This window comes from Haliaeetus leucocephalus, unplaced genomic scaffold, assembly GCF_000737465.1.
Source record: "Haliaeetus leucocephalus isolate CR32 unplaced genomic scaffold, Haliaeetus_leucocephalus-4.0 Scaffold173, whole genome shotgun sequence".
Taxonomy (NCBI): domain Eukaryota; kingdom Metazoa; phylum Chordata; class Aves; order Accipitriformes; family Accipitridae; genus Haliaeetus; species Haliaeetus leucocephalus.
This window is the reverse complement of record NW_010972609.1, coordinates 12,691,823-12,717,270: the sequence shown is the minus strand read 5'-3', so window position 1 is coordinate 12,717,270 and position 25,448 is coordinate 12,691,823. Positions and strand designations below refer to the sequence as shown.

Here is a 25,448-nt window from a genome sequence, read left to right as displayed (position 1 = left end):
CCATTAGAGCAACAATTCTGTGATTTATAAGATGTTCCTTATTGAGCATCTATAGTAATAACACTGGGAAAACTCATTTATTAAATTTCATCAGAGCGAAGGGATGTTTTAATATGCCAGTCGCTAAGCACATCTGTGTGTGCACACAACTCCCAGTAACACTAATTGGAGTTGCATATGCAGATCAGCTGGAGAACAGAGTCTTAAATATAGAAAGCAGAGATTGGTATGGGCCACGCTCCGTTCTCGGGAGTGTGTCCTGCTCCGCTGAAGTAAGTGGAGGTTTTGAGGCTCTCCCCCTGAGAGATGAACATTGCTCTTCTCCTGCTCAGTGTATAGTACCCGTTTAGTTCTTGTAGGAGTTTCCTAGGAGTAATATATTGCCAGAAGAAACTAGGGCTAAAAGACAGGTTTTTCTTATAAAGCCTTTGCATTATGAAAAAGGTTGTTTTCAATCTGAAAACTCAGATTTATAAACACTTAATTCATCAGTTCCCCGTGCCTTTCATTTGAAATAAACAGCCAGCAATATTATTTTAAAATAAGGCAGAAGGTGTAACAAAAATGAAGTAATGTTTTGAGAAATACGTGATTGATGATTAAAAAACAGAGAGAGAAGGGGTGGGGGGGTGTCAGTCCAGCATTCATTAGTCAGGCAAAACTTCTATTTGAGCGTGCATTAAGTCAGGAAGACCAGACAGTGTGTCTGGAAAATTATTCTTTCTTTGAGAAGCAGTCTCTCAAAACTATTCCCTTGTTTCTTAAATCTGAAGGCATCCTTTGACTGACTTAGTTATTTTATATCTATTGATGCTAAAGAAAACAAAAGAAACTTTAAAACCTGGAAACATAAACATCATTGAACCACCCACTTTAAAGAAGAGAAAAAAAAGGGGGGGGGGGCACAGAAAAGAAAAGAAAGAAATCACAGTGGATGTTTTCCAGGAGGAAACATGCTACGCTGTGTAAAGGGGGCTAGTGTAACAAGAAGTCATCTATTCTTGATTTCTTTAGACAGCTAGAGCTTTGTGCCTTGTCTAGTTTCTACATTTTAAGAGCTTGTTCTGTGTAGCAGAAATAATACAATAAATGGGTTTAACCACATTTGTCTCAGCTAGACAGTCTGCTTTGTCAAAGATTGCTGGTACAACATAAACAAATTATGTGTTTGTAGTGCTTTTCAATGAAAGCCTATCTAACAGAGTGGAGATTGTGTTTCGGCAGCTGTAGATTTAATCTCCTACCTGTCAGTTAAAGCAGGCATTTCCTGAGCAGATAAGGCCTGGCTGCAGAGGGGGAGCAGCCACAGCTGGACAAAGGGCCATTGTTATTGCCCCGTAACTCTATGTAGATTTGCCTGTGCGTTTCATCGCACCAACTCCAGCACGTTCGGGTTGCGGAGGAGCCAGCCCTTCGCCGCAGGTTCGCCAGGCAGACAGAACGGGAATTGCAGCACAGCTTTGTGCTATCGACTCCCACCGATTGGCAGAAGCAACTGAAGAAAAGAGCCCAACTTTGAAAGCAGCCCCACTCTAACCTGAGTGTGATCATAGGATTCATGGCAAGGAGCTATTTGCAAGCCGAAAGCGGGCTTTAAATAACGCGGAGTTCTGACAAACCGGGGAAAACCAGCAAACGGGAAGACTGGCATTCCTTCTTGAATATCAGGATCCTCTGCAGAAAAGGCAGCGCAGCAGTGTGGATTTATGTCTGAAGTGTAGCTGCTGCTGGAACTTTAGCAGCCAAAGCTGGACAGGAGATACCTCATGCTCTTTTTAAATATGAGTTTCCTGGTTTTCTGCCTTATTTTACCTTTTTAATGATTTTGTTCTTTCCAAGTGTTTTTGTAGATGAATCGTAAATGCTGTAGAAAGTTGAGGAGCCAGTATAACTGATCTGAGCCAGACACAGTTGGCATAGGAAGGAAGCAAGCTGTGTGTATGTCGCTGGAAGTTTAGAAACTCTCTGTTGCTTACTCCCAAATCTGCAATAATTACTGTATACCTAGTGGTGGCAATCACCTCAGTCATACTGTGCAAACACGCCAGTTTCTTGGAGCCTTTTCTGAGTAAAGATGGTCAGATCGTGTCAAAATCTGAGGAATCCTAGGAAGAGATGGAACAAATTAATTTTTGCATGCAATCAGTATTCCGATTTGACTTTGATCTCTAGACACAGGAGCTTTCTGCATTAAACTAGTTCTCCACATAATTGCCTTTGGTAACCCTTTGTGTTTCAATCTAGACACTCTGTAAACATCATGTGATTTCTGGAAGTTATCTAGGCTACTATTCTGCATTAAATCTCTTTCAAAATTGTACAGAAGCAAGAATATTCTCACTAGGTGTGAATACCTCCTTTGACATAGCCTCTTGAATATTATCCATTTAGGCTTGAGGAAAAATATCGATACTCTTGTCTCTATGATAAAGACTAAATTCAGAGAGGAGTAAATACCTCAAGAAATCAGCCATAGGCCTGGGGGGGATGGGAACAGTGTCTCCTTTTCACACCCGGGACTCACCTCCACCGTTGTATCCTGCCAGTATACAAGTGTTCAAGGGCTAAACCGCGTAGCGCTGGCATGGCCCTGCTTTATAGCTGCCTCATTCTGATTTTTCATCAGAGCATGTCCCTCATTAGCCCTAGCTCTGCACTTTGGGTAGCTCTTCACACAATTGTGCGGCAAGGTGTAAAGGTTACAAGCAGCCGATGACAATAGAATTGGTTTCTAACCACTATGCGTTGTCACTTCTGCGACTGAAAAAGAAAGCAAGGCCTCTTTGAGTGTCCTCCTGTGTAAACTGTAGACGTAATCCTGTCCTCTGAATGGGTCTTTGAGCTTGAATTAATTAATAATTGTAAAGTACTCAAAAGCTCCGAGTGCTTATATGGTTACCATACAATATAGTTACAAACCTTGGAATATCACTGAAAATATAGAAAGCTTTAAAACCAATGTGCTGATCAGGAAGAAATTCTTCCCATAGTGAAATAAAATGGCAGAACTCCTGTTAGCATCAGTGACCCCCTGGATTTCAGATATATTCTCTTTGTTTAATATAATGGTAAAACCCCAACCTGTTCTTTTGTTTTACCTTTTTTACCTCTATAGGGCAGAATAAGTTTTGATCAGAGGCATTGAAAGAGGTTTCTGTTTTCATTCCCAGTTCTGCTGGAGCTATTCTTTAAAGTGAAAGATAATCCTTCCTTTAGCAATCATCAGTGTGGTGGCATTAGGTGATTTTTTTTTTTTTTTATACTGTACATTGCAAGCCCTTCTATTGAGGGAATTAGTTTCATGTTAATAATGAGTGATGGCTGCTATTCAAAAAAAGAACTCTCTTGAAAGGATGTGGGGGGAAAACTCTGCTTGAAAGCACCAATATGAAATGCAAATTTTAAGGCTTCTCTTGCTCTAAATTTTTCCATCAATAGGAACTTTCAATGATGTACTCCAAAAATCTTGCACATTTTGATATCACCATAAAAACATAAGCTAATAAGGAATTTCTGACATAATTTATATTTAGATTTGAGCTGAAGTAATGGAGCTTCCGTATATAAAATATCAACAAGTATCATTAGGCTGCAATATTTTTCTTATTTTGGCATGAATAAGACAAGGTGCAAATGAGAAACATACATCTTCACTAGTCTTTGGAAATATCTGAAATAATTGACTTGCTCAGTCTTCTGTGATGGCTTGGTGACCACTAACTGTGACGATTTGCATAATAGTCAACTCTTCACTTCTGTAGAAATAACTGTTTGTATCTGATTAAAATTAGGACTGTTTTAGTTCTCTTGACTTTTCCAGAAGTTGCAGAAATAGAGATTTGCTGTTATGCTTTAACCAAACAAATGCACACATGGGGATAACAATATGCTGAGTTTATGCAGATTTTACAACACAAATCTGAATAAAATACCCACTAATAGACCCTTAAGGAGTAATAAACACACATGAATTTTCCTTAGTTGCACTTTAAAGTGATTTTAACATACTACTAGACCTTAACAATAATATTTAATTGACAAGATTATGCATTTCTATGGATTGAAAAGGTGGTAGATCTCTAATTCCAAATGAACTATAAATTCACTTTTGCATAACATGTTTTATTTATTTCTCTATAGCAGAGATGTTCTCCATCCCTCCTAGTGAGAGTTTCTTAAAATACAGACAATTTAAATAGATTTAATTACCATTTATCATACTCTTAACTTCATGAGATCATCTTTAGTTGAATTCTGTATTTCCAGGTAGTCAAGGAGCTAGATAAAAGCCGGGCAATACAGTGAGAGGCTAATAGAAATGAAATGAGAGCTAGTGTTTAAAACTATTCTGTTTTCAGTGTGGTTGGTAGTGTTTTTCTGTTGCTCCCTTCTTTATGGCCCAAGTAGATGGAATTTAAGTTTAGTTCATTTAAAGTTTCAAAGTAGTGAGGAGGAAATAATAAAAAATAAGGATGCTCTGTTTCGCTCTATGATCATGGCTGCAATTTTCACATTAATGTTGTGGCCACTGCAGTAGACTTAAATCTCCAAATCATGCTGAAGCATTGGACAAATGGAAAAAATGATAGGGGAAAAGAAAGAAAATAGCAGTTACAATCCATTTACAAATTCAGTAGTGGGCTACATATTTTTCCTAGTATTTCCCGTATGAAATGTTCTCACTTTGCAAGTCTACGGTATCTTTTTTACAGTTTATTTGCCAGCACTTCCCCTGGGATCTCATTGGCAGACATTTTCTTTGTGGCTCATGTACTTTCACTGAGAGGAAATATTTTTCAATTAGACTGTAGATAATTAGATGGCAGATAAATTAGAACAGAATATACCTCCCTATATAGATACAGCTCCAGTGATTCTATATTGCTAACAGGATCAGAAAGTAGCCTCTGAATAATTTTCGGTGTCAGAGCTCTGTCAACGTGATTTTCAGTGTCCTAGCTATGCTGTAGTGCCTGCATGCTCACTTTGGGTCTGTTGGAGCCCACCTTTCTTCAGCTGCCATTTCTCCACGCGCAGTCACAGTTCCTTCCCTGGGATTATTCATGCTAGAAGGGATTTCTCACTTAAGCGTTTGGGTCCACTCTCACATATTATCTTTACATTAGAGAATGTTAGGCATTGATGGTGCATTAATTCAAGGCCTTGAGGATTCATCAGTTATACTTCTGAGCTCAGAACAAAAGGCCCAGCCACCACCCGCACGCAAAGTGGCCAGATCCGTTATAACTGAACTGGTCAGTTAACCCAGCCTTACAGTCACGTTGCTTCATCAGAACAGCATAAACCAAACAGCCAGACCATTAAATTATAACCAAAGAGACCTTTTTTATTTTTTTCAGTACAGTTCTTCTGCAGTTTTTCTGAATAGATCATTTTAGGGACCAGAAAAGTGCTCGGTCATGACATGAGTTCATTACGGTAGTGGCACATTTCGGGAGGAGATTTGGGCCCAAACCTGCAAAAATCTTATTGTGTAGCTTCTTTTAAGCATTTAAGTGATCCCACTGACTTTCACATATGTAAGTATTCATAGAAGAAGTTCCTACTTCTTTATGCAACGTGGTGCTTGCTTTCTTGCACAGTCACCAAAATGACTTAATCAAAATAAAATTCAAATTAACAAAACTTCTTATAGTTCTTCTCTTACAAAGAACAAGAAAAACATACACCAGTTATTGAAATAAATAAAATTCCAATAGTGGTATAAAAATAATAGTGCCATGTTTTATATACAGATTATTTAAAATGCAGATGAGGTAAATACATATAATATGCAGGGTATTAAAAAACTTGCAGTAGTAGTACTGGGCGCACAAACACTGCTTTCAGTGCCATTAAGATTTTTAAAATGAATCAGCCTAAAATGTAACCTGTGGAGCTATCAGTTAAAGTCATTATGTTCTATCATATAAATATGTATTTTGAGCATTCTGAAAATGCACATTCTTACTTGATACACTGCCGTTACCTGGGAAACTCTTCTATTACACTGTAGTTTTTAAGAGAGAGAGTAGAAAATTTCAAACACATTTTTATTATGGAAATTAAAAGCTTAATGACTGCATGGACAGATTAAAGTTGTAGTCTAGCTATACCAATTATTCTAGAAGTTAAAAAATCTTAGGTAGAAATTCAAGTTTAAAGCATGAAAAGTTTAAGCGTGTCTATGAATGAATTAGGTTCTCACAGAGGCTGCAACAGCACAAGGACAAAAGGTACTGTACATCCTATACTAAAGAAAAAAAAAGTCAATTCAGGAAATTCAAAGATTTGTTTCTCAGCTAACATGCGCTGGAGTAGTCTGTTAGATTCAATACAGATCTCAAGATTTCTACAAGTTTTGAACAGGGTCCAGAGATTTTATTGGTGAAAGAAGTAGGGGGCAATGGTTTTAAATAGCGATGTTGGATTATTCTAGGCAATTAGAGCATATTTAGCCTATCACACTGTTTTATACTAGTGTTGGTTGTAATAATAAAAAAAAAAAGCTTTCAGGAAGGGATGAAATATTATAAAGATTGTGCTTACTCTCTCTCAAAAAGATGGCACTTAATTCTCCCCTTTATTGAAGTAAACCGTGCAACAGAGAAGCAACTTGTCAATTTGATCTTGAAAAGTTTGCGAGGAATTCTGCCACCATTATAGAGTGGGTTTCACTTCTGCTCTTGATCCTCACAGCGAAGCAGAAATGTGTGAGCTGCCTTTTTGCTTGCACTGCTGCCATCCTTTTCTCTGAATGCCTTTATTTCTCTAGCTGCAATGTTAGTTGTCGTAGAGGCAGCTTTGGTTTTTAAAGACAGAACCCTTCCTCTTCCTTAGTCTCACTAAATGTGTTGTGTTCCTTATCCGAAAGAGGCAGACCGTTTTCATTCAAGGCATTATTTTTGTATGACATATCCCCTTGGCTTCCATTTGCCATGCACAACACTAACCATCAATGACTTTTTAACAAGGAGGATTGCCCAGCCAACTTCTGAGATTAGCATTCACATGACTGTGGGACAAAGCACTGCAGATTTGCCTAGCTTATCAAACAGGCCACCAGCTTTTATTATTTCAGGGAGAATCAAATTGGAAGTTGCTTCTTGAACTAATCAGGGCTGATTTGCTCTAAAGTTGCTTCCTGACTTAGATGTCAGGCAAGGAAGTGCTGTAATCAGTTCCCAAGGGCCGTCAGAGTTGTGATGGGATATTAAAGGAATGGCACACTACCTTTTAAGAGTTTCCTAATCTTGGTGGCTTCTCATGTTTAACACAGTTAAACCTGAGCTTGTTGTATAGAAACAAAGATTAATTTTATGAGGTAGCTTTATATAAGAGATGATTTTACTCTAGGTTGCAGAACGGAATTTTGGAAAGAATATACCCAGGTTTCCTCCAGGGTTTGTACAGTTCAGCTAAAGATATAGACTGGCAGAATTGTTTGAAACCAAACATTTACTACCCATCACAAAAAAGAATAAATAATCTTCATGAAAGAGAAAATGAGTCCCCCTGAGTGTCACTGTTTGCATATTAGCCCATAGTACGGGCTCTGCCAAGTTACTCTCTGACTGACTGCTGCAGATGCTCTTTCTCAAGTATTCTGAGTGAGATCTTTAGTGCAAGTCTTCGGGGACAAACAATAGCACCTGTTCCTCACAAGATAGCAGCCCAGTTAGTCCATTCATGTATCTTTAATGAAGCTCTGGGGCAGATGGCAAAAAATGGCATCATCAACAACTTAGCACAGAGGAGACAAAAGGGGAAAGTGCCGATCCAACAATACGCTATTTTTACGAATGGGAAGAGACAGAGTCGGAGTGTTTCTCGGGCATCTGGTACAGTCTTGGTTTTCAGAAAGACCTGAGGAACATCTCAGCAATTAAAATTTCTGGGCATGTAGCCGATTTTATGAAGTATACCCATCAACCCCTCCTCCCAATTTCTCCCCCCTCAGTAAAACAAAAATAAAAATTAAAATAAAAAATAATAAAAACCTCAGGAAGAAAAGATGTCCAAAATGAAGGTGTCTACTGTTTTTTTGACATTTATTTTACATCTTTAATAATTCAGTAACCAGTGATACTTGTACATTCTCTTCCTTTTTAATGCTTATTTGTGCTTTTCAGTTGACCTGTGCTGAAAATTGACACTTATGTACATAATAATTCTGGGTGAAACCAACATTTACCTAGGAATAGTATTTACTATGTGCCAGAGGGAAGACCCATGGGAGGGAATGGTTACCATTCAGTATGGGCTTTTTTCAACCTGTATAACTCTCAAGTGTAAACTCAAACTTACACTCTAAATGTAAGCCACCTTTAGCCAAAGTTACATTGATTTATATAGGCTGAGGACCTGATCCAGCATTCAGAGTGGTATTTCAAGGAAGAATAGCAGATAGCCAGAACATACAGTGGTATTTCTCCACACTTACCAAATTGCTTTTATTTGACAGTTAAAAAAAAATCTTTTTGGATATGGTGGAGTGGGTCCAACTCTACAGGACTGCATTGGGCAATAACCATTGAGGGATTTGGTTATTATATGTTTCAAATGATTATGTGACACTATGGTGCTAAGTATTGCTATGGGTATGTATGCATCATCACTCTAACCACAGTACTCACTCTGATCTCTTCTGTGTCTTGTGAGATCGCGTTGGTGTCTTGTACCTTTGCAACGCCATGGAAATACTTTCTGTGTGTGGTGATTAAAAGGGATATTTCTTAAGTCTTGGGTCCATTTGATTAGACTGTAGTTGGGAACTACTGAAAATGATTGTAAGTTGTATTGCGTAGAATTCCTTCCAATATTTCCTAGAGTTGTTTCTATCAGACAAAACCTGTGGTTTTCACTTGCTGTACTCCTGTAGAGCCAGTGTAAAGGAACACCACACAGCAAACCCAGCACCATTTTATCTGAGGTAAATGCCTGTGCTGGGCACATGGGGATCAACTCCAATCTAACCAAGTTTAAGTCATATCCTAAAACGCACAGCCAGGCTTACCTCAGCTAAAATGAGAGAAATAGCTGCTCAAAGCTAGTTTCTTTCACGCCCCAGTGCCATAGCAGTAATTGCACAAAGACCTTTTTATTATAAGTTGGTTTTCCTGAGAAATGGATTAAAAAAAAATACTGTAAAGTGTTTATTTTTTGCTTGACCTTTATTAACCTACATCTTAGGGCTTTCCCAAGAGAAGAGTTGTTGGTAAATTAACCCTCATAGACACACACAGTAGCATTTCTGCACTGCATCAATGGTTGTGAAAGTAATGGGGATATGACAAGAAAATTTGGCACTATTTAAACAATGTCATAGGTCAACATATGGGATTTGACCAAAAACGTTTTTTAGGAATTAAATGAAAAAAAAATTGCTTGAAGTGTACTTTAACTTTTTAATAGTATTTAATGCCACTGATTTATGGTAGGATGAGGGCAAAATTTTTTTTTCTGCCTAACCCCCCAATTTCTTCCTACATTTACTAGCTTTGATATATAAACCGTTATATGTTTGCTTAACTACTAATCAGAAAAATCATAGTCAAACCCTTGGGTACTTCTCGGGTTAAGGAATGATGGATAAAAACTCCTTGTGATCCTAGCCACTGTCTCTGAAACACATGTAGCATAAATTAAGGAACTAGGAAATTAACCTGTGGTTTTAACGAATATGATTCTATCATATCTCCTGTTTTCTATATGTTGAATACAAATGCTGGTATAAGGTGAAGAATGTTTTGCTTTTGCATGTTTGTGCTTTTTGATACATTTATTAAGGTCAAATTAAATTTGATATAGTAGTTTTTATTCTGAAATGGTCTCTGAATACAGCTCTATAATTACCAAGCTACATGATAGTGCATAAAGCTGTAAAACTGCTTAGACAGACAAGCAATTTATATGTTATAGTGAGGTGTGTATGGCAAAGGATGTTAGTTTAATTGGGAGCCAAGATGTTGGGGCCTTAAATCTTAAGAGCTGGGGTGTTGACTAGAAGACTATTTAATACTGTGGTGAGATTTTGAAATAACATACCTGAGTTGTTTGTGTATATATATATATATATGTGTGTGTGTGTGTATATGAACAATATAACGTTGTAAGATCTCAGAATTAAAATTGCCCTAAGGATACTAAAATTTGAACCTCAAAGTAGCTACTGCATTGTTAGGTTATTTCTAAAATGCTTGTCACTGCTGTCTGTGACCGAAGATGAGAAAGCTTGTGAAAAATTAACGGAAATACCTACCACTTTTCTTTTTAAAGAACCTATGGTGTGTTAGAAAGGTTTTGTACCTTTTTACCTTGTGCCAGGACAGGGAATATTAATTAAAAAAAAAAAAAAAAAAAAAAAAACCGGGAAGAAATAGGAAAACGTGCAGTTCACTGAGACTGTTACACCTTTGACACTGAGGGAAAACAATGTTAGTGAGGGCTTTGATGTGATAATGTGAAATTGGCAGGGATTACATTAAGGCGAAGGTTCTGTGGGACTGTGTGAACACAAGAACACTATCAGTACTGGAGAAATACCTGTCAAGACAAATTTGTGCTATTTCTGATCAGAGGCTCTCTTCTGTTTAGCAGGTTCAGGGTCACATGCCTCCGCTCATGATCCCAATTTTTCCACACGACCAGCGGACGCTGGCAGCGGCTGCTGCAGCCCAGCAGGGATTCCTCTTCCCCCCAGGAATAACTTACAAGCCAGGTAAGCTGTCAGGGATGTGAAGCTATTTAACATTTTAAGATATTAACTGTAGCTTCTTGTGTGATCTGTCTCGTATAGATGACATTACACAACAGGCGTAGCTGCTTGGAAATTATGTGGAGTTTTGCAAATCCACTTGAAAAAACCTTCTGGTTTGAAGGGGGTGGATGGAATATTGGTTATTGAACATCATGGGGTTTTTACCTTTATTTCCCAAAAAATCATTTGCTCTAAATATATTGGCCCACTCGCCAAGTAATTTGCATCTGGTCTGCCCCATGTCATTATACAAAAGCTACGTATCTTTAATTAATTCTCTTATCTTCAGTATACTTGTCTTTTGTGCCAAAATTCTTACTCTTAATTAGTGATAAAAGTCAGAGGAAGTATAATTTAATTAGCAGGCTTCAAATGGGCAACTTTTTGTTTGATTTCAATCTGAATAATAAAAGGTTTCAGTAGTTCAGTCCCAGTCATCATTCAGACTTGTAACAGGTCACATAACCTTGCGGTGAAATATGTTTTGAGATGATTTAGCCAATGTTATGATTTCTTTCTTTTTTCCTCCAAGTTTACAGGACTCCTGGGGAATTCAATTAGGGATATAATGGTTTGAAGCTACTTTCAGAGCCTCCTTGTAAACAGGGCTTTAAATGTTTAAAGACACATTGCCAAAGGAATTCAATGTAGGAAGATAGTTAAGTAAATAAAAGTTAACCTTATTTTCATTTGTACATTCTTTGTAAGTGACCTCAGTTGAGAAGCAGCAACCTTATTTTGCTCATTAATAGTATTCGCTGTCAAGCTGCCTTTAGCATATTAACCTGATAACTAATAACTACAAAACGTAAATACCAGTTTCTTTTTTTGACATTAAATATGAAATGTACAAAGTAAAGCATTGATCCTGCTCCCACTGATGTTGGTGGTGGTTTTGCTGTTGACTGCAGCAGGAGCAGGGTCAAATCCAAAGGAAAGCCTCATAACAGATGATGTAAACAGCATACTAATTAAAAGCCAGGTTGAACCTAAAATCTTTTCTAGCGAGTTTACTTAATATTAGATGAAGTGAGGCCAAGCAGGATTTCAGCAAGCATTTCCGCTTCTCCCACTCCCTTCTGCCTCTTTAGTCTAGAGACATTCCTGTTTAAACACAGAATCTTTGTCCAGTTATTCTCTTACCTTCAGGTTTAGAAATCCCAAAGTTCTTTTCCAATTTGACAAACTGGTGCATTGTACGCAGGAACCAGTTAATGGAGCTCTGAAAGGCAACTAGCTCTAGATGGCACAGGGTGATGGTTATTCACACACATCACCACCTCACAACAGTTGGGAACCAAAGTGAAGAATATTTTGTCTCCAAAGATGTAAGAGTTGCCAGTTGTGGAAATTGTCTACAACACCCTGGCTAATACCTTTCTTCTCACAGACAAGAGAAAGCATGTGCTTTAGTTTCCTTGCTTTTCCCTTTTTAATCTGAAATGTTTTCTGAATAGTGACTATTAATGATTAAGCTGCTGGTGTGCTTCCCCCTGAAAGGTGATATGTCAAATCACATCGTGTTGATTTTGGCTCTGTAGGCTACTTGGTACAATAATGACTCAAGAAGAAGAGTACCAGCATGATTTCCCGCACAGGAACAGATTTCTGCACTTACTTTAAACTGTTCCTTACAGTACCTATGCTAACACTTCATTGAGCTTATACTGCTTTACCTGTGATCCTGTTGACCTCATAGCAGAAGGTGATACAGCTTTAGGGCTTTTTTTTACTTGCCCGAATGCAGAAAAAGAGATCTATAACAAATGTTAATAGATTGAAGTGCAGACAGAAATCAAGGCCTAGATATCTCAGAACACAGGTAAGCTGTTTGCTAGTATGTTAGTGGTTTATATCCAGCTGATGCTAGTAAGGACCAGAAGTCACAATGATCTGATTGTACCCAATGGCTTGCAAGAAATAAGAATATCTATATATTTAATATATTTATTAAATTCTACAGCATGTGTGGCAAAGGTAGCTGGGCAGGTTAGTAGTTTCTGTTGGAGAGACACCATGATAAAAAAACTGCTGTAACTACACTTCGTATTGATTAATTCCTATTTTTGGCACTCTCGGCACAGTAGTTAAGGAATTAATGAAACTGGAGATTAAGCTATACTCTTTCATAGAGAGGGTTCTTCAAAGTCATTTCTGAGGAATATTTATGAACTTGACTGCTACTACCTGTACTCTTCTACTTTTGTGAGAAATGAAACTTTCACCTCTAGAACTGTCAGTTTAGACTCACTCATACTTCTGAGGAAAGATAGGAGATGGATTAACTCTTCAGATACTTACCATTTTCTTTTTGGTTGCCCATTTCATTTCTGTTTCATTTTACTCTAGTTTGATGTAGGCAAGACTAAGCTTTGACAGTGCCAGTTTTCCTTGACACTCAGAAAATACAGTGAGAGGGATTTCAGGACAGGAGCTGTGGGAACTAAGTGCTTTTGAAACTGACTGTGTCATTTAGGGAATGTCAAATATTGTGTGCGCACAGTGACTTTATTTGCTTTGCGTGCAAAATGGGCTAGATATAAGCCAACTCCAAGTTGGAAGTGGCATATCAGTGTTAGTGTGGCAGTGCAGCCAAGATGAGCAGTCCTGCCTTGGTGCACAAGCCGGGGTATGATTATGTGCCCACGTCCATGCAGATATACCTTCATGGGCTAAGTGGGAACCAATTTCATGGCTGTTTAGTTCAAAGCCAAGATGGCAGTTACCAAATACTGCTGCAGATCTGCACTTAAACTCTATGCCTTGAAGTAAGAAAATAGTATTCCTAAACCAAGGTACACTACATCATGCCTTCAGTGGAAGGACCTCTAGAAGAGAGGACAGTTAAGTAGATTCTGAAGCCCTTCCAGCACATAGACAGTTAGTTGCTCCTGAACTCCTGAGCTCAGAAAGTCATTATGAATAGAAATCTCAATGAATTGCTGATATACAGCTATGATTTGTATTAAAGCTTAACAGGACAGAGTTTCTTATTGCCTGGCAGGATCTATAACATGAGGTGGCTGTAGCCCTCCCCCCATAATTTGGAACTCTAGGAGGTGAAACAGGCCAAAGTTAGCAAGTGCTGATGACAAGTAATAATTACATTAGAAAAAAATCCCCAAAGTCCCATGCTTCCTTATGTATCTCAAAGTCATGTAATATAATTTTCCGGCATGGTAAGTACTAATTGAGAAATCAGAGCTGCATAGACCACCTAATTAATTTTTTATACATATTTCAGTATTTATACTGTATACTGGATTAATTAAAACTTTAGGGCACTGTGCATCTCAAATGACTGTTGTGACTATTGACCTGCAGGCACTTGACGAGCCTCGTAGAGTACCTGGTTGTGGGGGTTGCCACTTATTCCAGTAGGAAGCTAAGAGTGGCAGCTGTTAGGAAGCTAATACTTGCCTAGAGATGCTACACAGTTAATATAATTATTTTACATTCCAAGTACAGCAAAGCAACTGCACTGGCTTTCTGACTGTGACCACTATACTTACTACTTGGAACTGGTGGGTAACATAAATATCATTATACCTCCTCTCCCAGAGCAAATTTCCCTTCACTTAACGAACCACATGCATCCAGGAAAAGTTAGTGAGCTGGAGTGTCCTTGAATGTGATTAGCGTGTCCCCATTAGTGCCCTGGGTCAAGAGGAGAAGACAGTGAGTGGGATAAGGAGGAAGACAGTTCCCCCCTCCATCTTGCAGTGCCTAAAGTATTACTTCCTTCAAGTTTTGTGGCTAAGAGGAAATGGGGAAGTAGGATAATGTTGGAGTAAAAATACAGAGTAATGCTGAGCAGAAGCCAGACCATACTTTGAGCAGAGCTCAAACAGAGCTATGGCTCTGAGCAGGGAGTGGGAGGGCCACCCTCCATGCTGGCTGCATAATGGCAGTCCATTTGGGTTGGAAATGAATGATCGCTTTTGCTTGATAATCTTCTGCAAGTCTTTTGTATTATATCAGTTCTTTACCAGATGTGGAAAGTATCTCTGAAAAAGATTACTGAAAATAGGGACACTGAGGTATGGAGATTGTAAACCTCTATTTAAAAGGGTTTGCAGAGTGATATGCTGCAGTGTATTTTCAAAGCATTTCTTCATATTTCATACATACAGTATATAAAGACCATGATTAGGATGTCTAAGAAACAACTCCTGTCTCCTTACCCAGGTCATTCTGCTTTATACACAAAAATAATTTGCCAGAGATTTTGCTATGCTGGCAACACAATGAAATGTGAAAATGGAGACTGTTTTCCTAGGCTGGTGGCAAAATAGTGAGAAATGGAGCCAATGTTTTGGCCTCGTTCTGTTCCTACTTGCACCGGGGCAAATCAAAAGTAACTCCTTTGAAATCAACAAAAGAAAAATTAGCTAAAGCACAACAAACAAAACTGTCAGGCTTAGTGTCATCCGGCTGCACTTCAGAACATTCCAATACTGTGAGATGTTTGTCATCAAACTAATTAAACTCCTAGATTACAGTAGCTAATCCACATAACTAACATCATCTTAGATCTGCTGGATTTCACTGATGTCCATCATTGCACTTTCCATTTGGAACAGGCCTTTCAGAAGTTTTTCCTAAAGCTGTAAGGTGGTTTAAATTTTACACAGCACAGCACTCTATTTTCAGTAGGCTGCTGTTCCTCTTGGCAGGTGAGAACAGAAAGCGTACATCAAATCAACTGTGTACTGAGTTGGCCGTGTATCTCTGCATGGCAGAGGTGCTGCATGAGTCTTGTTTCTAATGGAAATTCCCCAGGACTGAGTTAAAGTCTGTCATGTGTTCCCTGTTGGGATTTACTGGTTGGAACAAGGAATCCGTAACCTCAGGATTTGTTGTAGCAATCCATATGTGCCTCACTCCTAAATGTTGAGGTAAGAGCTGGAAGTGGTAGTAGGCAGCAGAATATTTTCAGCTGGGATTTTGCACTGGAGTTCTTTACCCGCAGAGAGACAATTGTTGGGGCAACTGATTTTGCTGCGACAGGAGGATGGCAATAAGGCAGTGCTGTGGCAAACCCTGCTCAGAACAAAGGCAGAACTGAGGTAGTGTCATCGGACAGAGGAGATGCTCCATAGTATTGCCTTAGCCAGTTACCTCTATTAACATCTTCCTCAATCCTGATGCCGCTGCACAAATGAAATGCATGCCCTATGTGGGAATACTGCAGGTGTGGGCATCTGTATCCCTGCTGTATCCCAACAACACCCTGAGGAGAGGTAAACTGTCCTCGGTCACTGCATTATGCCTGGGCGGGTAGGGCCCTGGGATTTGTGACCTCTCACACCTCTTCCAACTCCTTTTCCTGTTATTCTGAGATTCCGCACGGAGAGTGGGCAAGTGGCAGTTTGAGATCCATGCGTGAAGAGACGGATTTTAAGTTACAATCCCCAAATGGGGAAACCATCATCAAACCGAAAGCTTTGTAAGTCAGATAAGGAGAGTCAGCTTGTGTCTTAAAACTGTGTTTTAGGAAAGACGGGCAATAGAGCAACACCTTCCCCCTATCCTGAGTCTCACAAGAGCCAGACATCCTTCTTTCCTCACAGCTCACAAAGCCTTGATCTGGAAACTGAGTCCATACATCCTATAAATAAAGTCCACCAAGCTTCATCACTTCATCCAAGACAAAAAGAAACATTCACATTATTTCTAGGTAGAATAGCATGATACAATTGCTCGCTGCTTTTATTCATTTGGAAATGTTGCTCAACCTGACAAACGAAACAGAAGTCTGGCATACTTTTCCATGGCTTGTAAATACCAATTTGTATGTAAACAACAGCAGCCAAATGTAAATAGACAATCAGTGCAGCAAGGAGATTGAAGAGATCAGTTTGCAAAACGTGACAGATTTTCTTCTTCTGGCATTCTTCTCCCTCCTGGTTATCAAAGGCCAGCGCACACCGGTACCTAGAGCAGACCTGTTTGAACGTGTTCTGCCGCCTTTTGTACAAATTTAAAAGAATGGATCCTCACGCAAGCATTCCAAATCGAGAAACAAATTTGAAAAAAATTGCTAAAATACATTGACTGCTTTCTTTCCAAGACAGCTACTGAGAAGCTTCTTGATCCATTCTTGCACTGACAAAATGAGAGGGGGAAATAGGTACCTTGTGTAATTAAAAATTAAACCAGTCCATTCCCTGCATGCTCAGGTTCCTCAAGGGAGAAGAAAGTACCTTTGCTCTGCTTTTACTGCTTGGTGTCAGCAAAGTACTCCAGAGCTGAAAGAGTATTAATTTTTGTTCTCAGCACAAAGATACTGCTAACATACCAGGACTTCGCCATAATTTAGCACGTTAAAATGAGGGGGGAAAGGGACAGTATTATGTTGTAATAACAAATAAATGGCATAACTATAAAATTATTTTTCCCGTAACAAAAGAAAGAACTGTAGCCAGCAGGTGAGCAAGAGAACACTACAGGGTGTGGTTGTGTGTGTGTGTGTGCATGTGCGCGCGCGCGTGTGTGTGTGTAAAATAGCCGGCTATTTCAAACCATAGGAGCATGACAGCTGTGAAAAAGGAGTGCCGCAGGGAATTCTTTTAGAGTTTGATTTTTTTAAAAATATGTTTGACATGGAAAATGTTTTAGTACAAATAAAGCAACTGGTATTGAACTTAAAAAGTGTATGTGGAGGGGGAGGGAGAAAGAAGAGATTGCTGTGTGGAATGGGAATGAATAATTCATGATATTTAAAGAAAGAATGCCTCCGAAATGTTCTGCAAGGCAGTCCATGCTGATAACTCAGATGGTTATTCCCCCCCATTTAAAGCATCATTAATTCAACATCTTTGTGATTTTTTTAAAACCTTGTAAGATATTTCTGAAAGAAACTTTATTTAACTTAGATTAAGATCTTATTTATTCAGATAATTTCTTATAAATATCAAAGAGATGAGTAGAATTATTTAACCATAAACAGACAGCTTTAGTACTTTAAGAAAAGGATCTAGGGGTTTTTTTTGTTGCCCTTTTTTTTTTTTAAGAAAAAAACCCCAACATCATTGCAAACTAAAATCAACCTCATGGAAGGGGGAAAATAAGAGGAGATATTTTGAACATTACTCCATAGGACACCAGTACAATATAGTGTTAGTGAATGCATTGTAGCAGAGCTCCATATGCAATCAGAATCCAATTGTTACTGGACTGTGTACAAGCACATACTGTGCTCAATGGTCTGATGAGGTATTATGGATATGATGCAAAGAAACCTTGTGGATTAGACATGTACAATTTATTAAAAAAGTGAAACAGCTGAACATTTAAACTAGGCTGAACACAATAGCACTTCAGGTGGTAAAAAGGGAGAGTTCTGAGGAATCCAGCATCTGCAAAGACTTCATCTATCGTTATTTATTTGAGAGGGTTGGCAAAAAAATCTAACTCTTGGAATGTCCTGATTATATTATTTTGGATTTCTGTATTTTCCTTCATTGCTACATTCTGCTTTCAGTGTGGAAAAGTTCATGTAAAACAGACTGATTATTGTAAATCTCAAAAATGTATAGAGGAGCAGCCTGTTAAAATGTAGCCTACAGATAGTACATAACACTGACTTTAAGTAGCTTGAGCCAAAGTGGTATTCCAATAAATCATAGTTAATGTGTAATTTATCCATCACTGTATTAGTTTTTATATTACAGATTACACTGCTAAATTATTTCAACCTTCCTTCATTCTTTACATTGACTAAGTCTCAGTGGCACTGTGTGATGCATTGTTGCAGTGGCTCCCAAGTAGGAACACCCGTAGGTGCTATAAGATGTAATGTTGCAATGCTTCTTTTGGATCAGTAGTATCTCTTACTTTCTGGAGTATTTGTTGTCTCCTCAATGCAGAGGGCACACATTTTCAGTTTCGAGTGAAGAGAACACAGAAACTTTAGTGCCTGAATCTTCATGTAACTGAACAACTATCTGATCTATCAGCTTCAGCAGGGTCCCGGATCTAAGAGAAAGTTAAAATTATATTTCAAGCTATTTTAAAAAGTGATTTGTTTTTCTCTATGGCTGCCTTAAAGGAGTTGTCCCAAGACAGAGAACCTCAAACCAAAACAAGAAAAAACCTCAACCTGTGTTGAGCCAGCTAGGTAGCTTTCCCAGGAAAAAGCCACTCGATACTGAAAAGAAATCACCCTGCCTTAAACAGGGCTGAAATTTCTCGGCTTATAACAAATTTCTCCTGTTTCAAGAAACATGTGGCAGCACCAATTTTTTTCCTCTGGGAACCACTGGGGTTTCCTGGGGTATCTTGTCTGTGTGTCTCTGGCCTTAAGGCCCATCTTGTGCCGAAGCTTACACGCTTGATTAGAACATTTGCTTTTGAAAATGAAAATCACGAGTATCACATTTATGTTTTGCCAGTTTGCCTACCAGCTATCTGCTAACAAAAAAGTTCCAAGGGAGCGTGGCAAGTCCGTGCCCAGCGAAGCCTTTTGTTTTTGCAGATGTTTAGGCTTAGAGGAGTGCTGTGGAGCACAGGCAATCCTAGGTCTGTGTTTGCACTTGTCTGCTGCTATTCTCTGCTCGTTGTCTGAACCTGCACGCATTGTTCTCCCGACAGGTGATAACTACCCTGTGCAGTTCATTCCATCAACAATGGCAGCTGCTGCTGCTTCTGGACTCAGCCCTTTACAGCTCCAGGTATGTGCCAGAACAAAAAAATGTGGGATGGAAGCCAACATTTTAGGGGAAAAACTGCTAACCAGCTGTATGCTAAATAATAGTCTGAATGTTAAATAATTTTTGAGCACAGCCCAGGAGGATTAACACCTTATGTACTTACGGTACTGCAAATACAGCGATGCGCAGCCAACCTTGATGCTGTGAGTGAAAGATGTTGTTCTGTGTGTTTCGTGTTGGCAGAGTTAATGGTATTTTTTTCAATTATATGACCAGTTGATGGGAGATAAGTTCAAAGATGTTTTTGTACTTTATTTTCATTCTTTCCCCTGTAGCTGCAATGCACTACCTTTAATTGGAGCAGTGAGTGTATCAAAACAAATGTGTGTTATTGGGTTTTTCTCTTTTTTTCAGACAGTGTGCTACTGACAATACAATAAATTGCAAATTCTTTTAGCTTCTGTATTTAGGTAATCTCAACCTTTCTGTGCATTAAGCTGGTCAGATGTCAAGCATGGTCAGGAGCCTTGGGTTGGTCATTTTGGGGGGGGACACATACATAGAATGAAATGTTGTGAAAGAAAGATTTATGTGCCATATTATTAGCTAGCTTTTTGTGGCAAGAAGTTTTTAATTTCACAAGAAAAGACACAACAATGTCATAAATAATGAAGAAACAGTCAAAAGCTTTCAGAGTTAAAATGTGCGGAAAGGAAGTAACTGAACATGAGAGGAAAGGCCATTAAAGATGCATGTAACTATTTGTAAGTAAACCGCTGAAACCCCTGTTTGAGTTAGATTGGAGTTGGGTTCAGATGCAAAGTAGGACTAAATTGTGCCTAGAGTAGCAATCTACTGCCATGTTAATATCCAAATATCTACTCTGCTTACCCTTCTGCAATTCTATCATTTTGCAGAGGGACCACAGCAAATTAAAAATCCTCTTGGCTTTACCCAATGCTGGTATCCTTCTTGCCAAGTTAACTTAGGATAAGTGACCAGGACTCACTGTTCACTGATGGTCCAGAACTGGTGAAAAAGACCCTTTGAGTTCATGTCTGACCTAACCTACAATCAAAACTTGAAAAGAGAACACCCTGACACCGCAGGGAAAGATCTCAGAAAAATACTTTTGGGTCATGATAGTATTATGCTAAGACTGTACCTTGGACAGGCTTCAAACCAAAGGGAAGTTTTTCAAAAGGAAAAACAGGTATCCTTTGAAAACCTGTATTTGAATACTTACTGAAACAAAAGTCTCATTAGCTTTAGTTGAGAAACTACTTCAGAAATCAGCTTTGTGAATAGAGAGACTATTTTTGCTACTTTTGAAATGCAATACAACAAATAGTGAGCCTACACAAGACTGTAAGGCAGGAAAGGATAAAAACTGTTCAACTGCAAAAGAAACAGGATCTAAACCACAGGCATTGCCAATTCTTTTCTTTTACAAGATCCATTTGTAGCTTGACCCGCAGATCTATTTGCACATCAGCGTTGATCAGAAGCTACAGCAATAGTGCAATTCCATTAATTTGCAGAAATGATAGACTGAGCTGTTAAACATGACGAGCACAATCAGAGAGAAAACAATGAGCAAAAACAGTGGTGCTAATAATTCAGAAGCGTTTGCGTGCTTGAGGGGCCTGAATTTCCTCTCAGATATATTTGTTGTAAAAGAGTTTTTTTGTTTGTTCTCCCCCTTTCTATCTTATTGCAATTTCACCTTTATGGGATTCCCAAACCTTTAATGTTTAATAAGAACTTAAGTAATAGAGCACTTAACCTTCAGTTGATACCTGCTCATCTGATTGTCAGATTGGCTGAACTAAATTTTATTTAGTCCTACTATTAATATTCTCTTTGTGTAAATTCCCTATGTGTTCCCTAAATGAACACTTACTTGGGTGTGTTTGTTGGAGGGAATTTGTTTATACCTGATGCGTCATGAAGACTGCGAGGGGTGTAGCATTTCAGTTCATTTTTCCATCTTTGCTTCCCTTCCCCCTTCTTTCTCTGTTTTGCTTCCTTTCTTCCACACACCCCACCCACTTACTTATTTACATGAATGCTGTGACCATGGTATCTGAGTATTTCCCAAGTGCTTAAAAATACTGATCACAAAACTAATCTCTGTTCCTTTCAGCCAGTGGGAGAAATAGCTAATGCATTTGCAGGTTTGGTTTTGTTTCTACATGTGAGCGTGTGTGTAATATCTGTGTTTGGGGAACTTGGGGAGGGAAAGCTGTTTCAATTAAAAAAGCTTTGCAGTAGCTCTAACATTTCAGCTTTACCAGGGCATTATTATTAGTTCCAGAACTATCTTCCATAACCCATGGCCAGCTGCAGTGGAAATTTTGTCAGCTTCAAGTTTATAATCTCTCCTATTTTTTGACTTATATTTGGGGGGGGATGATTGTGCTTCAGGTAGGAGCTAGCAGCAATTTTGTGTTCTCATCTTTCTGTGTGTTAGGACAACTTCTATGGAAGCTCTGAATCTAACAGCACAGAAGACAATTTATTCGCAGGTACATCATGTCATGATAGCAATTATTCCACAGAGCATGTTTCTCTAGTGGGCAATTTGTAATTAATGATTTGCCCATCTTATTCAAGCTATTTAGCACATTGCTATCAAAATGTATTTTCTCTGAATTGTACGTCTGTGTTCACCAGTGGATTATATATCTCCATGAGTTAAAAAACTTTATTGAAATCATATCTAGGAATTTCTCAAGTAACTAGTTTCACTCTCATGGGCCTTGCATTAAAAAAAAAAATAAATAAAAAAAAATTAAGTTCTTCAGCAACAGACCTGTTTGACCCATCCACTCTTAAGATTCTGCATCACATTGATCAGCTAGTGGTAAAATACCATTAATATTCAGTTGTAGCTTTGAGTAGCCTGAAAGAAAGTAGTAATTACCACACATTTATGCCAGTCGGTGTTCGTGAAGTGGTGGCTTGCTCTGCTTTGCGTTGACATCAGATAGCTTCTTTTTATCTGTATACTGACCTCCTGATGGTGGCACTGATGATGTTGTTGACAAAATGACTTAAACCTCTGTGTTCCACGCTTCCCATTGACAGCTCAGCCCCAGCTCACCAGTTTCCTCAACAACTTTGCCAAGATTTAAATAATATGTGTGATAGGATCAAGCATTGTTAGGACTCTCGGCGTAAGGGAGGGTCTTGCTGATGAGGTAACAGTTCTCTAGGTATGGTCTAAGAAGAAGGACCAAGCTATTTCTGTTCACCCCTCCAGCTTCAAACAACTGTGAGTGAATCCCGTCAAATCAACCTTCTGCTAAATAGTTTACAGATATATTACCAAATACACCTGTAGCAGGTATGCATAGTGGTGTGTGAACCAGTTCTGATGCATGTGTGTAACAAAAGTGTGTCGCTTTAATTAATTGGTGTGAGCAGTAAAACTTGTCAATAATTTTCCCTTTGCTCCTCTTTTTTATATCCACTTTCTCTGGAGTTTCTCCCCTTTCCTGTTTCCCTGAATTTTTTCCCTAGTTGTCAGATGACTGCACTGATATTAACTGATTCTAGATACGTGTGCCCAGTAATCTTGCTCAATGAGTGAAGTTGATCATGAAATGGGTTTTCCCAGCTCTCATGGTGCTGGTAGCAGTAACCTAGTTACTGGGAAGTCTCAGTGGTGGCAGAGGTGGCACCTATATGTCTTTACTTTCAAAAAAGGAATGTCACTATTTGCTCTTTATTGTTTAAAAAAATCTGTCTTCAGTCTTAGATATTTCTACAAAGCAGTCTGTGGGGTAAATAAGGAAATGTTGCAATTCTCTCAACCATGACTGATAAACTGTTGATAGAAATGGAAGCACTACAATGATGCTAGCTGGAGTTATTCCTAAACAAAGTGAGCTCTAGGAAAAAAAGCAAAGCAAAAAAGCTTTCGTTCATAACTCTTTCCCCAAACTATTTGTGTAATTTGTCCTTCAAAATTTATCGCTTATAACACTAATGAACCTTGGCAAGTCTTAACTATAGTTGCAGCTGTGTTCCTGAAGCCTGAAGTTTTTATAATCCATTTTAAAAAAGTATAAATTTTAACTAAACACATATTTGTCTATTTCTTTTCTCCCCTCCCATCTCATCCTACTCCTCCATACTCTCTTCTAATTGCAGACAAAGTAAATGACCTTTTTTTATACTGCTGGGTGCAGATCCAGTGCGCTGCTGAAGCATTGCATAGCCTGCCTCAGGGGCACAATATTAGTAGAGGGAAGGCCAAAGAATGCTATTTTTAGTTGAACAGTTCAGCAGATGGAGGCATGAATACTCATATATCTGAAGGTTGAGGGGTTTGAACCATTAATTTTGATAATGTATTTAACCCTGGGAACAATCAGAAACTGTAACTCTAAGGTTACAATGCTTTTGACCTTTAGAGAACAGAGGGCACTCAGTACAGTAAACAATATATTACATTTCTACTTATTCCAATTCTCTCACACATATAAATTTCAGGACATAGTTGACATTTGCTTTCCTCAGCTATTTTAGTGCTGGTCCTTAAAGTAAGTCAAGAAGAATGTGCAGGAAAGAGGCCAACGTAATGCGACAGTCATGTAAATATGGCCTTTAAATAGCTAAGATGTTAAATGTGGCCTTTTATGAAGAAATATTATTCTCGGGAACTAGAATCTTGGTGACTTATTATTTCAATGAAAAAGTTATTCTGGTGGACTGTTGCTCTTATGGAGTTTCCTCTATATGTTGTAACCTTAAAGCAATTTTTTAGTGGGGCTAATATGATCTGATAGCAATAGCTCACACTGGAGGTGATTTGGTCCCACTCTGGTACCACATCATGCAAAGTGATGTACCTGCCTTATGTCTTATTAAATGATGCCTGCTCCTCTTCAACAAATATAGCAGTTAAATATCACACAGCTTAAGTATTTCTAATTAAAATATCTCCATGTGTCAGCATATTGGTAATGTATTATTTTAATCCATTTATTTTGTTTATGAAACAGTGACATATGTTTAGATTGTGAAATATATGAGCCTTAAAAATCACTTTATTGAAGAAAATTAATTTCTACAATGCTGTCTCAGTAATGTGTTCACTCACCCAGTCAGTCACTGGCAGGGCTGCCAGTCTTAATGTTGGTTAGACACAGTTTAACAGTTTTATCTGACATAACACTCTCGGATGTAGGCAATAATAATTTTTTGAAATGCAAAAACCATGGGGTTTTCCTTTTTCTTTTTTTTTTAACACAATGAAGAATGGGGATTGGGTAAATGTGAAAGAGATTTGGTGAGACCAATCAAAATTAAAACCAGCTAGTTACCTTTTCAAAGTTAGACACTGTAATTTGTTTGTCAGCGGGTAGATGTTTGGGTCAGCACTGTGAGTGAGTGACTGTCAGCGGGAATTCCTACAAGACAAGTAATTTCCCTCAATGTATTACTGACAGATTGCTCACTTCTTCGAATCACTAGAGAAAACAAACTTAATATTGTTACAGGCAGAGTTTCTGTCTTCATTAGCCTTATAGAATGATTTTATCTAGCATTCAAAGACTATTGAGCTCTAGGTGGGCATATTTTAACAGAATGTTCCTTATTATGATACAGTGAATAGTAGCCTAAATTAAGGGAATGGTGTGTGCAAATTTCAGTATATGGAAGTAGTAAATTAAATATTTTGGTCTTTTTCTTATGTAGAAATTTAGGTTGTAGCAGAGGAAGGAAAGAGGTTGAAAGAAGATTTTATTAGGGCTCTGAGAGACCAAGCAAGCCCTCTAATGAAAATAAAATTAAAAATATGCCAACCTTGCAATACTTTGGAAAATTTAATTAAAATCAATGAAATAGTTATACTTGTGCCTTTCCCTACTTGAATGTTTATGTCTCTATGTAATATCTGTGTTATCAAGTTGAATTATATCAGTGGCAGTATCAATGAAAATGATGTCATTGAGTCAATATTTTACCATATGACCTCCTTTCTTTGCAGAATTTCTTAATACTCCATCTTCTCCCACTCCTCA

The 25,448-nt window shown here is 38.3% G+C and overlaps 1 protein-coding gene across 2 annotated transcripts in view; it reads left to right on the top strand.

Moving 5' to 3' along the window:
* The window catches only part of SOX6 (SRY (sex determining region Y)-box 6), a 270,394-nt gene that overhangs the window by 157,404 nt on the left and 87,542 nt on the right, over window positions 1-25,448 (top strand). For both annotated transcript variants that reach the window (XM_010563828.1, XM_010563827.1), the window contains exons 8-9: window positions 10,600-10,720; window positions 19,355-19,434. In XM_010563828.1, coding sequence (XP_010562130.1) covers window positions 10,600-10,720; window positions 19,355-19,434 — 201 coding nt within the window. The remainder of the gene's footprint in view (window positions 1-10,599; window positions 10,721-19,354; window positions 19,435-25,448) is intronic.